Here is a 17081-nt window from a genome sequence, read left to right on the forward strand (position 1 = left end):
CAAATAATATTTTATTATAAGAAATTTTTACCTTTGCAAATCCTTCGTCTTTTAGCATTATCATATCTTGAACTGCATCTAATTTTCCCTGAAGATCCTTCTGAGATGCCGTACTCACATCTGCACAATAATCCAATTTTGAATTGATGTCTTGAAGCCATTCAGTACATTCACATAGTTGATTTTCAAACTCACTATGAGTTGATACGAACTGTGACCATCGTGTATTCAATTCTTTTACTTTATGTACTACTTGTTGATACTTCGGAATTAAATCAGTAATTTGTGAATATTTAGCAGTGGTTGCTCCACGATGTAAAAGCTGTGCTTTTTCACTAACATTATCGATTTCAAGTTCTTTAGCCCGAATTTCCCCTTGAAGAACTTTTAATTCATCTATTTGGCATTTTTTCTCTGCAAGAGTTGGTTTCAAATCGATTGCATGAAGCTTATTGTCTGTAATTCTGATCCAGTTAATGCAGTCATCTTTTAATTTTTCAAACTCATCCCACTGCTGCAGTTTACTTTCAATGGCATCGATTGTGGATTGAATTTGCGAAAGTATTCCCTCCCATTCTTGTTGTGACGAATCAATTTGATTTTGTATCAATTTTTGTCCCGGCTCAAGTGTATTTGGAATAACTTTTTCACCGAGCCCCCGAATTTGTTCAATACGCACTTTCTCATCACTCAAATTGGCTCTCTGGTTTTTCAATCGATTCAAATTTGTTCGTAAAAGGACACGCTCCAATTCAAGGTCACCCCACAAATCAACAGTATTTTGTGTGGCTTCAATATAGTCTAGAGTATCCAACACTGCTTTACTATATAAATTGTGATCACTGACAAATACTTCATATTGCTCAACAAAACCTTGCAAAATTTCATGCATATGATCATATTTTCTCACAATTTGATCATATTTACTAACAACAAATTCATTTTTGTCGGGCATATTGGCGACTATATCTTTCAAATTAAGCACATCTGATTTATGAAGTAGAATATCGTTCAATTGATCGCGATAGAGATGTAATTGGCTACGCTTTTCATCCAAAGTATCTCTTAAAATAATGTTTTCATCAATGTTCAAAGTATTCAACCAATCCTCAAGGAGTTCAGCACATTCTTCGAAACCCGTCCATTTAGATAGTTTATTCTGGATTGTGCGATTGATAATATTAATCTTATCAAACAGTTTTTCCATCAGCTGTGAAAGTTCCTGAGTTTGTTCTCTAATTGCTTCACGTCCTTCAAATGCCGTTGTTGGATATAGTTTTTCTCCAAGTTCAATTACATTATTTAATAAGAGTGTTGCTGTATTTTGTTGGTGAAGAACTTGTTGAATTGCGTTCTGTTGATTTAGAAGATCATCTCGTGAACAATTTTGTGGCACATTAAAAAATGTGCCGTATTTGGCCTCGGCGGATATCAAAAATTCGGAACATTTTTTGTATTTATCATTGAATTGTTGGTGATCCGATACAGCATTTGTGCAATTCTTACAAATTTCTTTGGTTGCATTTTTCATTGATTGAAAACGTAGAGATATTTGTTGTGCATCAATTGAAATACGTGATTCTTTAGTATTTTGTATTAAGTCAGACGAGTCATCCGCTATTTTATCGAATTCACTTTCTTTGTCATTAAGATTTGCGAACAAGTTTTGAAATTTGGATAATTGATCTTGTTTCTCATTGAATGTATTTTTTAGTCCAAAATTTTTCAAATCACTCTCCGCTTGAGTCAGCCAATCAGTTAAAATATCCAAATTGCTTTCATATTCTGTCCATTGTTGATGTCGATTTTTCAAATTGAATTTAACCTCCTGCAGTGTATCTTTGAATTTATCAAAATCTATTTTAAGGCCACTCAAATCGCGTGCCATAAGTTCTTTGCATCGTGGTGATATTGCATCCATTTTAATTTGTGCAACATGTTTGCTAAGGTCATCTAATTTCTGATTTCCTTCATCGAGTGATCTTTCAATTTCCTCGATTTTTGCCATTCGCTCTTCAATCGCATTCTTATTTCCCGAATAATCTGTGTAATTATTTAATCGATCCCATAAAATCTTTTGATAATCCATTTGTTGTTTTTGGTTATCATTAAAGGTTTGAAAGATATCTAAGGCCTCCTCAAGGCGTGATACAAGGTTATTACATTCTTGATTCAAATTGTCATATCGTTCGTTGACTTTGTTTATGGTATTATTAATTTCGTCATTCATCACAACGTTTGCTTTGTCATTGAGCGTTTCTATTATTCGCTTATGCGATAAAATATCTTGGTTCATTGTCTTGTATTTTAAAAGTCTCGAACGAATCTCTTGAATTGATGTCCATCCACTGATATTTTCATGTGTAATTGTATCTTCGTTTATTTTGAGCCAAGCCAATATTTGTTGCAAAAGATCTTGATAAGAAGAGAGTTGATGTGATTGGGTTTCTTGTTTCTTTTGAAGTTTGTGAATTTCATCGCATAGCTTGTCCCAACGATCGTGCATGTCACGTATGTCTGTACGAATTTTCTCTCTACCCGTAGTTGATGTTTCTTGTAGGGCTTTTTCGCCGATAGCATCCAATGATGACATCAATGTATCAGCGTTACTACTCTCATTGACCAAGTGTTCCAGTACTTGGACACATGTGGTGTCATCAGTTGCTTTCGATACGATTGAATTGAGTTCAACCTCCAAAGGTGTTATCCAATTATTTACTTCTGCTAATTTTTCGTTATATTTTCGATGATCGTCGACGATTGTTTGCCATCTGTTAACAACTTCTTTGCTGAGCGCAGTTAATAATTGATAACGGTTGGATAATTGTGATGTTAGCAACTGCAGCCGCTCTGCTCCTGTATTTTTAAGGATATCATGTGCTTTGTCCGTAAATAAATCAACTGACTTTTGTTTATTTATGATTTGCTCTTTCTTAACTCTGAATGCCATTAAATGTTTGGTTTTATCATCATGAGTAGATTGAAGTTGTTGATCTCGGAATATAGTTTCAGTGGCTCGGCACCACTTAGTCAACTCGTCCAATTGCATTTCAAAGTCATCCCATGATTGTAAAATAGAGCTGAGCTTAATTTCATTTTGATTGACATTTTCTATATGATTATTGATTTCAGTTTGAAGTTCCTTCAATTCGGAGTCAATCAAATCAATTCCTCGCGGTGAAGTACACTTCTTTACAGTTATGCTTTGCTCCAGCAAATCATTCACTAGTCGGTGTCCAGAATTTTGGTTTGATTTTAATTGTTCCAATATGTTGATTTTACGTTTCAAATCATTTTTTTCACCATAAGTATCTTCGCATTCTACTAATTTCTGCTTTTCTGCACTCAACCAATCTTTTAAATGAGCCAATTGGGCATTGTAATTTTGATGCGATTGAACACAACCATCTAAATTAGTCATAAGTTCTTGTGATTTCTCAACAATATTATCAAACAATTGTTTTATGGAATTTAAATACATATTTAGAGATTCATCTTGAGTTTCATTCACAAGCGATTGTGCTCGTTCACAAACTGCATCAACTAACGAACAATGGTTTTGAATGTCTTCATTCATTAGTTTGTGATTTTGAAGTTGAGCACGTTTCTCTTGTAAAGTTGTCTTGAGTTCGGTATGATTTTGCATTGCTTGTTCCACATCTTTAAGCCATCTAGTAAGTTGTTCTTGTCCTTGGGCAAAATCAGTGAATTGAAGTAAACAATTTTCAATTTTTTGAGTAGAAGCATTCAAATCGTCGCTGAACTTATCCCATTCAGCTCTTAGGCTTCGCAATTGTTGCCGAATAAGTTCTCTACCTTCTGGATTTGTATTAACATACAATTTTTCTCCGCGATCAATAATATCTTCAAATGGGATGGCATCATTTGAACGTTGATCGGCGATATTTCGTAGCGCAGTTTGTCGGCCTTGCAAAATAGGCAAATCGCCAGTAATTCCACTGTTTTCTTTCAAATTATCAATTACTTCTTGTAAATGTTTTCTAAATTGATCATAATCTTCATTGAACGAATGATGGTTCTTCGCATATTGCTCATATTTGTCAATATGTTCTCTATATAGATTTTTAAGTGCTTGATAGCGAGTAACAAGTTTAGATGCACGCGAGTTTATTGCACTTTCGCCGTTAATATCTTTACAAATATGTGACAATGATGCAAATTCGGCTTCTTTTGAAATTATTTCTTCGTTTAACTTTTGTAGTTTGTTCAAATATGCTTGTTTCGTTTCATACGTACTCTTCATGCTCTGATCTTTTGGAACACTTTCTACTTTTTTAAGCCAATTTTCAATTTGTTCGATAGTTAAATCGGCTGCTGCCCATTTTTCATACAACTCTTTAAGTTTATTTTGTGTATCTTCACATTGTGCGATGTATATATCCCATTCGCGTTTAATATTTTCAAATGAATTGATGAGAACCGGATGCCCAGAAGGGTGCGTTTCCAGCAACACTTTTTCAAGTTGATTTTTACAGGCCAATATAATTTTATTGCCTTGATTTCTTTCACCAATCACGCTACTTAACACTTCAAGGTTTTGTTCGGTGATATCTTTTTCAAAGGGACAATCATTTCGGAAAATTTCAGCAGTTTGATCACCTAATTTCTTCAAAAACTCTTGTGCACGTTCTGTTATTTGATCATATGATTCATGATTCGTAACGCTTCTTTCACAATCGGCAACTCGACAGCTTAAATGTTGATGTAAATTATCATATTCTTTCATTGTTTCGCCAACTTTCTCTATAGCTTCAATGTCAGCCATCGATTGAGCTTTGTCCTGTAGTTGTTTCAAAGCATTTTTATGTAAGATATTGTCTTGCAATTGAGATCGCAGTATTTGAAGAGCCTGTTTTTTCTCAATTAAACTTGGATACAATTCACTTTGCGTTCCTAGCTTGGTTTTTGCATCGTCTAACCACTGTTTCACTTGCGCAAAACTCTCTTCAATTGATGTTTTATGTATCAACAATGACTCAACTTGAGAGAGCAAGGAATTTGCTTCATCTTGAATGTTATCAAAATCGTCCCGGGGCTGTTGTCTTCTATTTCGAATATTTTCGCGATCCTCCGAAGTTACAAGAGGATAGAGTGCTTCAGCCGAATTGAACAAATCGTTTACATGTGCTTGGCCTCTCGGTAAGTTGCTGACAAATGCTTTTACTAAATTGAGCTGTTGCCGTGTCGGCCCTGAGCCAGGTGAACCCATTCTAAATAATTCATTGAGATGCATACGAGCATTTTTAGTCCAATCTGCACATGTAGCCTCATTTTTACCGAAGTCAATATAAGCTTGTTTCGCTGTTTTTGTACGTTCGAGTAAAGAAGCTATACTCTTGCCAACAGATTTATATCGTGAGACCATATGGTTAACAGTTTGACCAACTCTGGCCTCAGAATTATTTTGCATTATCTTTTCGGCAATCTCTTCAAGTTTGTTAATATCTGGATTTTTATTTTTAATGTCTTCGTGAATTGCATTAAGCTCTGATATTTTATTATCAATATTATTCACATTGATAAGGGCAATTGACTCATTTTTAACATTTGTTTCGATTTCTTTGAACCAATTTGTTACAGCCTCGAAGTGTTGCTCATATTCGTTCCATAGAGCAATGTTATCATCCAAATCAGCTTTTGTTTTTTCACATCTCTGTTGAATATCAGCTAACTCAACATTGTATCGAACAATTTCATTCTTAATCATTTCTACATTCTCAGGAGACTCAATATTATTCAAGAGATCAATTGAATCAGATATCTCCGCATTTCGTATCAAACAATCATCGATGCTTCCTTGTACATCAGCAAGAGATGATTTTTTTACTTCCAAATTAAATTTGTCGCTACTGGGTTCAGGTATACACCAGATAATTTTCTCTTTTTGAGCGTTAATCATTCGTCCAAGCATTCCAATTTTGTCCATATGGAATTTTTTCAAAAAGTGCGAAAGTGATGATTCAATTTTATTGGCATGCGTTAAAATAACATCCATACGTTTCTGAACATTATTCAATTCCTTCGGAATAATTGATTCGGCAAAAGTTGGATACGTAAATTTCATTTCATCAATACGCATACGAAGGTTGTCTAATTCACTTTCTTGATCACTTAGTTGTACTTTCAATGCTTGACAAAGCTGCAATCGTTCGACAATTTTACTGTTATCACCTGACATATCGTCAGTGGTGATAAGTTGTTCTCGGATTTTGTTGATCGCATCACCACAATTTTTCACTGAGCATCGTAATTCTTTCTCTTGGTCTTCAAAATTCGATGAAATTTCTGTAAGCTTGAGAGCATTTGTTTCGGCTTCCGAAAATTTGTTATCGAGTGCATTCGTTAAATCAGTTAAAGCTGGTATTTCGACTCCTTTATTCATTTTCACGAGTTCCGACACTTTTTCCTTTAAATCAGAATAAATGTTTGAGTATGTTGGGAGCTCAGTTTTATATTTATTCAATCGAATTGGACTGTATTCAATTTCTAAGGTGTTGTTGGCAGCATCATTTAAAGCAGCTATAATATCATCAAGCCATAAAACCAATTCTGATTTAAATTCTTCGATTTGATTCCAAATAATTGCTTCTGTTTCGAAGAGATGAGCGTTTTGTGCTATTTGCACTTGGAGTTGCTGCCATTTTGTTTCTGATTCTTTTATTTCGTCGTCAATATTATTAGGTTGAGTGCACTGTAGCAATTTAATCAACAGAGTTCCTCTTCGCTCCATATCGTCTAGAGCAACTTTAGATTTTTTAATTTGGTCCAATGCCTGTTTCGATTTAACAGATGTTTCAATAAGCTGCTGTTCTCCTTTCGGTTCTGGTTCAATGGTACTGTAAATTTTTTCTGCTTTTACCATTTCGGTGTTAAAACGTTTCTTTAAATTTGAATATTCTTGAACAGCGTGGTTAAGTTGAGCACATTTTTGCAGTTGATTATCAATTTCGCCTTGAATATCATCCCAACGTTTATTTAATAATAGCATGGACTCCTGAATTGCGGGTATACTTGAAATATCTTCTTGCATCAATTGTGTGCCTTCATTGTGCATTTGCTCTTTTAGCGGAATTTTGGTTTGTAAATTGACGCAAAGTGCATTAAGATCAGAAATATTTTGTTCAATATTGTCAGTTGGTGAACGTGTAATAATATTGTCTAAATTTGATTTGATATCCAATAAGCATTTGCCCAAACTATTTTCAATTTTAATAAAGCCACCTTTTTGAGCTTCAATTTTGCTGAGCGTAGCCACTTGGTTTTGTGCTTTCAATTCTAAATTATGAAATTTATTCTCCAAATCATTTGTGATTTGCTGTGCGGTAATCGGTTTTCCAGTGTTTGTATCTCTTAAGTAAACAACCGGAATGTTATCGATTACATTTGCATCAGCCTTCTTTGCTGCTACTGAAACGGTATTAGTAGTAATTTCTTCTATAATTTGTTTGAGATTCTCAATATTATTGCTTTTATCAGTTGCTTTTTCCAATTGTTGTTTAATATGATTAGCATTCGATTCAATGTCATTTTTCCAACCTAAGAAATCGGACCATTTTTGTAACGCTTGTTTTTTCTGTTGCAAATCGTCTTCAATATTTTGATAGTTTAGTACTAGTGCTGTATACGAATCATTAATAATTCCACTATCTTCGGGACTAGCATTCAATGTCATATTTTTAACTTCTTCGTATATTGAGTTAAATAAGTTTTTCATATCCGAATGTTCTTGCAATAAATTGTGAACAATTTGCAAATGTGGCTCAACACGTTCGACGGCCAAGTCTTCAACTTGTGCAGCTTGATTACGCAATCGTTCCATTAGCGTAGCAAAATTGGCTAATTTTGCATTGAAATCTTGTCTTGAAATTATTGCATCTGAGATAACATTGATGCGTTCACGATTCGCTTCCGATAACTTTCCAACTTTTCCTCGCAATGCGTTGATACGCTCTTTTGTTGCATTTAAACCCTGTGGTCCTAGATTTGGTACTAAGGTCTCTGAACTCTGTGTCAAAGATACAATTTTAGCCAACTGCTCCGATATGTCGTTATTGAATGTCTTCAAGTGAATTAATTCTTTTTCTAGTTTATCAACATGAGGACTGTTTGCCAGTAGTGGACGTGTCAATAGAGCCTGCTCACTTCGAACAACCCAATCTTCTAGTTTTGATGCATCATTATCAAATGTTTGCCAGTTTGAAACTAATCGATCGTATCTGTTTGCCAATTGTTTGGCATTATCCTGAACTGAATGCCATCGCGAATTAACGGCATCCAATTCGTCTGGTGCATTTGTCTTGCAAGACATTAAGTTATTAAATGATGCAACTGCGTTGAGTTTTTCTTTTTGAAGTTCACATTGGCTAGCAAATTGTCTTGCTGTTATTCATTACAAAATAAAGGAAAAACAAGTATTAGAAATATAAGTATTTTTTTAACATAAGAACTATAGTTCGGTATACCGAAGACAAAAGTGTATAATAACAAATAATATTTTATTATAAAACATTTTTACCTTGTTGTTGCAGTGTGTATGCTTCTTGTAGTGAAACTGGTTTTTCTGTTATAAGACTAAACCTCGATTCCGACCGCTCAATCCATGGTTTTATTTCTTGAATTCCAGCTTGATACTTTTGCCAATTAACAAGATCCTCTTTTGTGGTCATGGATTGATGGTTTACATTGCGATTGATTACGCTCAACATTTCTTGAAGTTTAGATACTTCGCTTTTTAATCGCTTTGCTTCAGAGAAGTTTCCTTCCTTGGGTGCCAATTCACAAGCATCACTAGATAAAATATCCAATGATCGCATTTTTTCAGAGATAATTGACTGAAGGGCCTCTGTTTTCAAAACACGTTCCTCAGGCGAAATTTCTTGTGATTGAACAGCTTCAATTAGTTGTGGTGCTGAATTTAATGCCCAATTTTGTAACTCTGCCACACGTGTTTTATAATTGTTCCATCGAAAACTGTAGTCTTCCAAATAATTCACACGATCCTTCACATGTTCCATTGTATTAAAGAACTGTTTCTCCAATTCAGTTACTTCTTTTTCAATTAATGGTTTCTTTGTTTGATCTGTCAATGGTGTAAGCTCTTTGCAACGATCTTGTAAATTAGCAATCATTTGTCGTGATGCTTGTTGTAATGTCGCATTCAACTCACGTTTAGTTTTCAAATCTGAACTCACATTTTTCGGATCAGTTTGAAGTGGTGTGATTGATCTCAGTTCTGTCTCAGCATTTCCAAGTAAGTTTATTATACGATGTTTTTCCTCCTGGAACTCATTCCATATTGATTCGGTGCTCTTTAGCTCCCTTAGTTTGTCAACCGTTTCATTATACGCATCATTCCAACCATTTTCTAAATTTTTAATCTCGTTTGGCATGAACTTTGGCGCATGAACATCTTTGCTTAAGTCACGTCCTCTTTGTAACATTGACATTATATGCGTTCTTTGATGATCCAATTGATTGATTGCAAACTGTTGCTCTTGTATCATTTGACGTAAATTTTCCAAACTCTCTGGCTGTGGTGCTGTTATTGTTTGATCTTTTACTTTCTCCAATAAACAAACCACTTCGTGCACTTCTTTTCGATATGTATAGCACTTAGAAAATACTTCTGTCTTCACCATAGTTATTTCAATTGTTGGAATCAGCGTTTTGTAGCGCCCTATTAAATTTTCTAATTTTTGTTGTTCTTCTTTTGCTTCCATTTCACTAACATATGGTTGTAGTGAATCGAGCGTTGACACCAGCCACTTCATATCTTCACGCTTAGCGTCAGCATCTTGACATATTTTCTATAAATGACATTTAAAATTTATTTTAACAAAAACTCATCACCAGATAACGTGTAGAAAAGTGCGCTGCAAGTAGCGGGAATAAAAAATTGTTAATGACACGTACGTAATCATTCGCTATTTTGTTTCGATTAATAATCGAAAAATAATATATTGACTCGGTTCAAGTTTAAATAAATATGTGTGTATTAACTTTGATATTTTAAAAGATTGCCTGAACATTCTTCCCGAATATTCGACATACTATATAATTCTTGAAACTAAAATAGTAAAACTTGATATAATCCAAAAATAGTTTAGTGTATTTAAAGCGCACTTTCCTATTCTACTAAAACTTATAATTTACCGCTAATTCCTTCAGCTGCATGCAAATAGTAATATGCATTGATTATTACGTTAAACATACGTACATCTTACGTATTATAATAAAAATGATAATAAATCAATAAAAAAAATCAAATTATACTGTACTCACTTGAAAAACTAGTCGTTCCTTTTCGAATTCTTCTGATGTGCTAACTTCCTGTACAATTGATTTTAAAGCACTATCCACGGTGTTCATCCAAGTAGTCATTGTGTCAAATTTCGAACGATAGTTCTGCCACTGAATTGGAACCTGGCATAATAGCTTTTGCAATTCATCAAGACGCCTTGTTGTATTCAACCATTTAATACTAGCATTTTGCATAGTGTTTTCCAAACTTGTATCATTCGGATTCAGTTCATTATATTTTGTACACAGTTGTTTCATGTTCTCAATGTAATTTTGTGCTTGTCCGGTTAGACCTTTGTTTGTAATAAAATCATTATAACGTTGCGATATCAGTCCAATATCTTCATTTTTATTGAGTGCTTGTTGCTCCAATTGAACTTCTCGCTCAATTTCCTTTATTGTTTGGTTGAGATTTTCTTCGTTCAAATTGAATTTCGAATGAATAAGATGCTGTGGTGCACTCGTAAGCACATTTTCCCATCGTTGCTGTAAGCCTTCAACATTTTCGACCACTTTCTGTTGTTCTTCCATGGGTAATGTTTTAAGTAAATTCTGTCCACTTGTCAGCAAATTCTTCATCCAAACGGTGTTTACATTTTCAAAGAATGTTTTTCGCTCTTCAATTATTTTTGCAGATTGAATATGTCTTTCTGTGAGATAGACTTCAGCTTTGTAAATCCAATCAGCGACAATGCGTTCATCTTCACGGAAATGTTCCCAACAATTATCAGCGTCTTGTAAACGTTGTTCCCATTGCTGTGCATTTTGAATCACATAATTGAAACGGTCGTTCAGCTGGCCCATTTGCTGTTGAATTTCTGATGCATCCAATAACTTTTCGGTTGAGTCAAATTTTAATAGATTTTGCAAAACATTATTTTTGGTATCAACCATTGATCGATAATAAAGTATTCGTGAAAAAAATTCACGATGTTTGTCCAACTGTTCTTGTAGCTTCTCACGATTAGCCGTAAGTGAATATGATTGAAGTAATTTTTCAGCTTCATTTAACCAGTTATGCACATCTTTTTGTCCTTGTTCAAGTGACTCTTGTTGCGTATACAATTGGTGGAAAAGATGTAATTTATTGGGAATTTGTGCTCGAACTCGAACCAATTGTTCTTTTTGTTGTTTCAGAGAACTCATCATATTTTCCACTTCAGAACGAGACATATCAGGTAAAAGTGACTGTATCATTTTACTTATTTGTTTGAATAGTTCCTCAACATCATCGATTTCAGTGGCTAAAGATTGGATTTGAGTACTGTGATCTGCAATCGATTTTGTTGTGCATGGAATTTGCTTTGACAATAGTGACTCTGCTTTGTTCAACCATGCGGCGAGTTTTTCGGATGATTGTCGATATTCTTGTTTATTACGTAAAATATCGCTTGAATGCACATATTGTTTTGTGCTTGCATATATTTTATCGAAACGAAGAGTTAATTGTTGAAATTTATCACGTAGCTCATTGACAATTTCTGGTTCACAAATTGCAATGAGAAAATTAACTATGTCGTGCATTTCTTGATATTTATTCTTCCATAGGCTAATATCTTGGAAAAACTCTAATCTTTCATCTTCGGAGGCACGTATTTTATCTTCCGCTAAACACAGCCATCCTTCGAATTCATCTGAGCAAGAATTCCATCTATGCCAGTTTGCTACAACTTCTCCCAATATATTTTGACAGCATTTTAGATCACGTGATACTCTCTTCCACCGATCTTCAGTATCATGCATAAATTTTTCGATATCGTAATTATCTTGTCGTGTTAAATTACCATCACGTCTACATTCTTCAACAACATGCTTCATATCAACAAAAGCCTTTTCAAATTCCTCAAATACCATATTCTTATGTATGAAATCATTATATTGTTGAAGCATTTGCTTTGATCTATCTTCACGTCCAAATTTACCACTCCATAATCGAAGTTTATTTTCAATTAAATTCAAAAAGGCAATAATGCAACATTTATGTTCCAAAAATTTCAAATTGAGGCGTCGCTGATGTGCTTTAGGTCCAACTTCACATAGGCGTTGTTCAATATTTTTTAGTTGTTCAAATGGTATTTTAGTGGTCAATGAAGAGGATTGTTTCACTCGGAAAAATAACTCTTTTATCTGGTCATAATTGCCAAAGAATTTTTTATGTTCTTCAAGTTTTTTACTGATAATTGCAGCAGTTTCTTCATTCATAGTTGTTGGTATTTCATCATAGAATAGTAATTTTTCTGCTTCAGCCAACCATTTTCCTACTAGGGCAAAATCACCTGGCAAGTTTGAATCAAGCAACCAAAGCCAATACTGTAATTGAAATTCGTGCTGGTTCCATAGCTTATTAATATTTTCCCAAGAAGCTTGTGTCAAAGCAGCAATGTTATGATGAGTTGTTACTAAATTTTTTAATTTATTGAAAAGGTTCGAACGCGCATCAACATCTGCTTTTGCAACTAGATAATCGGCAAAATCAATCGACAGTGATTGACTTTGAATAAGATGTTCGAAATGTGATGTCCGTGATTGCAACCAATGTACGAATTCGTCGTATTCTTCTTGTAAAGTTGATGCTCCTCCGCGTGAAATACCCTATAGAACCGTATTTCGATATTTAGTCATCGATTTTTTGTTTTTGAACATTTTAAATACCCTTAGTGCGGCTTTTGTAGACCTGGTCGAGAACTTTTGTATAAATTTGTGTGAAAGTGAATTATATTAGTCTTAATATTGGTGCAGACAATATTAGAAGAGCACTATATTTTCAGAAAAAAAAATTGCATCAACATTTTCTTTCGCCCATTTCCCTTTTAAGGTCATCCAAAACATATGCTCTCGTGAATATTTTTGCTCAATGTATTTTTGAATTCCACATGCCCAATTTACTAATGCACCATGTATTTCAACAAAACCTTTGCGTACAGACAAAGAACCTGTGGCAAATGTCATACTAACTGTCAAATTCAAATACAATTTCTCATGAGAAGGAAAGAGAAAAACATATGAACCGTTGAGAAACAAAGATACCTTCAGAAAAGTTGAGAAAAAATCTTCAACTTAAACTGGGATGTAAATCAAATGTAAGAATTAGAAATTTAAGAGTTGAGAATTAGAGAACAACAATAAAATAATAAGAAACAAACTGCAACATAAGTTATGATGCAGTTTGTTATGAAATGTTTCACTGTTGCTCACTAATTTCGAACTTCAATTGGTTGCCCGAAATGCCAATTTTCTCACCATTCAATAGGTGTCACAATGCAAGTTTATGTGAATCTCTCGAAGGCTCGGTTTAGAGCACTCAAACAGTGAAAAAAGTCCAGATCGTGATTTGGATGATAAGGAATGCGATTTTTTTCATTCTGATTTCACCAGGTGATACAGAAAATTGAGTAGGTATTTGAAAGTCGAAGAAAAAAAATTAATTATTTTTTTCATTTTTCGCGACTTTTTCATCATTTACATGGGCGTCTTGCATGAAAAACACGGAAAACCGCTGAAATGACACCGTCGTATATCCGTACATATTTTGTATTGGTCATTTCAGCGGTCTTTCGTGTATGATAATTAAATATTTTTCATCAAGCAGATTTGAAAGAGATAAATAATAATTATTAAATTTATGTATTTTTTCTAAATGTAAATAGTTATTAATTCAGTTATTTTAACTAATAACTTTATTTATGTTTTCAATTTCATCTGTTTTGTTTTAAATATTTTTCAATTCTCAGTCTTACTATTGATAAATTTACTTCTAAATCAATAATGATAAATTTACTTTCTACACCAATACTAACAACCATAAGAGTAATTTACTTTCATACAAATTTATTGAAAAAATAAGAAAAATTGCGAACTTCAAGTCGACCGCGGTAAAAATGGGCCAAAGTAACACAACAATAGTTGTTACTCTCGACCAGGTCTATAAAAGCCGCTCTAAGGGTTTTTGAAATTTTCAAAACAAAAAAAATCGATGCACCCTACTGTACATATCTTATATCAACCATGTTAACATTCCGCTACTTACCTTTGGTTCAGGATATTTATGCAAGAACTGAGCAACGTAAGTCATGATACTTTTCTGTTCGGGTTTGGGAACATCCACATCATCTGCGTCTAATAGACGTGCAATTCCCAATTTATTTTCAGCTACATCGAAAGCAGTATTCAATCGCTGTTTATTTGTGGTCGATGATTTTCGCATCTCTGCTAGATTTATCAAATTTGTTTTTATTGAATCGATTAATGCCAAGAAAGCCACTCCATCTCTCCAACTTGGACCAAAATCGCGCACTTCGACACCGATATCCCTAAATTATAATGAAAATTTCAATGTTTTGATCAATGCTGTCAACAAACATAAACAAACGAATGGACGGTTCGTTCATAGCATTTTTTTTCTTTTTTGTGACCGTTCGTTCATCCGTAGAAAATAAAATGTTCGCCATGTTCGTTCGTATGTTCGACAAGCGTTCAGGATCGCATATATTTATGCGATACATTGAATGATGCATGCATCGTTTGATGCGAATCAAATAACGCAAACACAACGCTAACGATGTCGCTATGAGTACGGTCCTGACAGCGCACCACGTGCTTATATGATACACGTAATGATGTGAATGTTCAATAAAGCAAGACCGTCGTGTGCTACTAGATCCGCACGTACAACGACAGCGTTAGCGTTATTTGATGCGCATGAAATGATGCATGCATCATTCAATCTATCGCATAAATGTATGCGATCCTGAACGCTTGATGTTCGATCGAATTTTCACATCATTCTATTCATCTTAACTCAATGTAGAAAAAAACGCGAACAAAATTGTAAAAAACTCATATTTGCACATTATATTTTTTCATTTAAATTTCAAACAAACACTGTTTTGAATTACCATTTTTTAAAGATACGAACATATTCCGAACATTCGAACCGTTACAAAAAAGAATAAAAAGTGCTACAAACGAACGAAAGCTCTGGTTTTAATAATTCAGTATTTGCATTTGAAATGAAATTATTTCACTTACTTTGGTAATGCATTCGATACCCAATTAAGTAAGGTTTTTCTGGCTCCTTGTTTCCATTTTTCAGCTTTAACATCGCTTGATAGAACCGTTGGTGAACTAATGGCTGCTGCACTATCCAAAGAGCTAACAGAGCCACTAATGCCATGTCCCAAGTATTCCAAAGCTCTGCTATTTTCTTCAATCTATGAAAAACAAATGTAGTTTTTATTCAAATGATAAAGTTTAATACTAATTCCAGACTATTTTATAATTGATTATAATCAATATCAACTTAACATATTATTTTGGTATATGATACTAAATACTGTTATTTATCATTGTTTTAATTCATTGAGTAATTTTCATTAAAATAAGGAAGTGTTACGCCTTAAAATTCAAAACAACCGAAAATTACATATTTACAATGACTCTGCTCGTGAAAAAATTAAAATATCAAAATAATAATTTATAAACAAATAATTAAAATTAAAATTTGATATGTGTGTTCATGGCAATCTAAATACTCTGTCAATGGAAGTAATGCTCATATCTAACCCACAGGGGTCCGCAACAGAAAACTAACCATTCATATTCGTATGATTTGAACTCGAGACAAATCGACTTTCGTAAAAAAATGCATGAAAATAAGTGAAATACTTGAACTCTTTACAAGGCCTTTTTGGAAAGAACATCTCTAGAGCTAAAAAGTAAGGATTTTTAAACAGAATCGTAGTCTACGATTCGTAGAACTAGAACTCAAGATTTAACATTCATATTCCATATAATTTCTAAGGAAAAAAATTGCCTCTGTGGTTCAGGGCGGGGGCAAAAACAAATAGTGGAAAAATCCTGAAAACAGGCCCAGAATAAGGTCTAAGCCCATCTCACCCCAAAACTCGGTACATATTCGGAATCCTCGTGAAAAATTACTCATAGTGGTCATACATAGCGACTTCATATTTCGCGCTCTAGTACTTTAAATTTGGATTGGAAAGTAAAATCTTGCCCTTCGGAAGGTTAATGCAGTTCAAATCCCTTATCTTAAATGTTGCACCTAATAAGGTAGTATTTACTGACATATTTATTTAGAAATTACAATAATCCGCCAAAAATGGGTACAACTCTTTTTAGTTTCAAACCAAGTTAAATATTTGGATTCCTCAAGAAAAATTACTCCCACTCTCTGGGGAGTTGTTGTGACACCCCATAACCCCACCTGTACTGGGGTCGAAATGAAAAAATCCAAAAAGCATGGAAATACAGGTCTAAATCTCCTTTGACCCCAAACTAGTAAAATTTTCAGATTCTCCGTAGAAGATCTCGCCTCTGCATACATTTTGACTAATCATCTTTTAATAACATGCTGCATATTTCAACTTTTAATCAATCAAGACCAGAGCATATACTAAGCATAGATATATATCCTGGATATTTTGTCAGTATCCGATATTCATTGGAGCCAGACTTTGAAATAGAGTAAAAACAATAGAAGTTATTGTTATAGTGATTGTAGTAATGTAAATGGTTTTATACTTAGACCTATAACATTCACTTCTATTGTTTTCACTCCATTATAATGGGTGGCTGCGATAAATATCGGATACTCACAAAATATCCCGGATATATATCTATGCTCGGTATATGCTCTGATCAAGACACCATATCTCACAAGATGATAAAAATTAAAAATTCTTAAATTCGTGGGAACACAAATTTTCCACCAGGTCAACGATTTAATTGGTTGGTGCCGCGTT

General features: G+C 33.9%; 1 protein-coding gene across 5 annotated transcripts in view; it reads right to left on the reverse strand.

The window, feature by feature from the left end:
- LOC116346446 (nesprin-1) overlaps positions 1 to 17081 on the reverse strand; it is an 81550-nt gene that overhangs the window by 55131 nt on the left and 9338 nt on the right. For 3 of the 5 annotated variants that reach the window (XM_031776494.1, XM_031776496.1, XM_031776497.1), the window contains 5 exons: positions 15349 to 15530; positions 14348 to 14630; positions 10303 to 12912; positions 8537 to 9827; positions 32 to 8400 (listed from right to left, as the gene is read on the reverse strand). In XM_031776494.1, the coding sequence (XP_031632354.1) occupies positions 32 to 8400; positions 8537 to 9827; positions 10303 to 12912; positions 14348 to 14630; positions 15349 to 15530 (12735 nt within the window). Of the gene's footprint in view, positions 1 to 31; positions 8401 to 8536; positions 9828 to 10173; positions 10189 to 10302; positions 12913 to 14347; positions 14631 to 15348; positions 15531 to 17081 lie in introns of all 5 variants that reach the window. The other 2 variants (XM_031776493.1, XM_031776495.1) reach the window with 1 other exon arrangement.

The sequence above is a fragment of the Contarinia nasturtii genome, unplaced genomic scaffold (assembly GCF_009176525.2).
Source record: "Contarinia nasturtii isolate CC-2019 unplaced genomic scaffold, AAFC_CNas_1.1 Cnas_scaffold_1500, whole genome shotgun sequence".
In the NCBI taxonomy this organism is placed as follows: Eukaryota; Metazoa; Arthropoda; class Insecta; order Diptera; family Cecidomyiidae; genus Contarinia; species Contarinia nasturtii.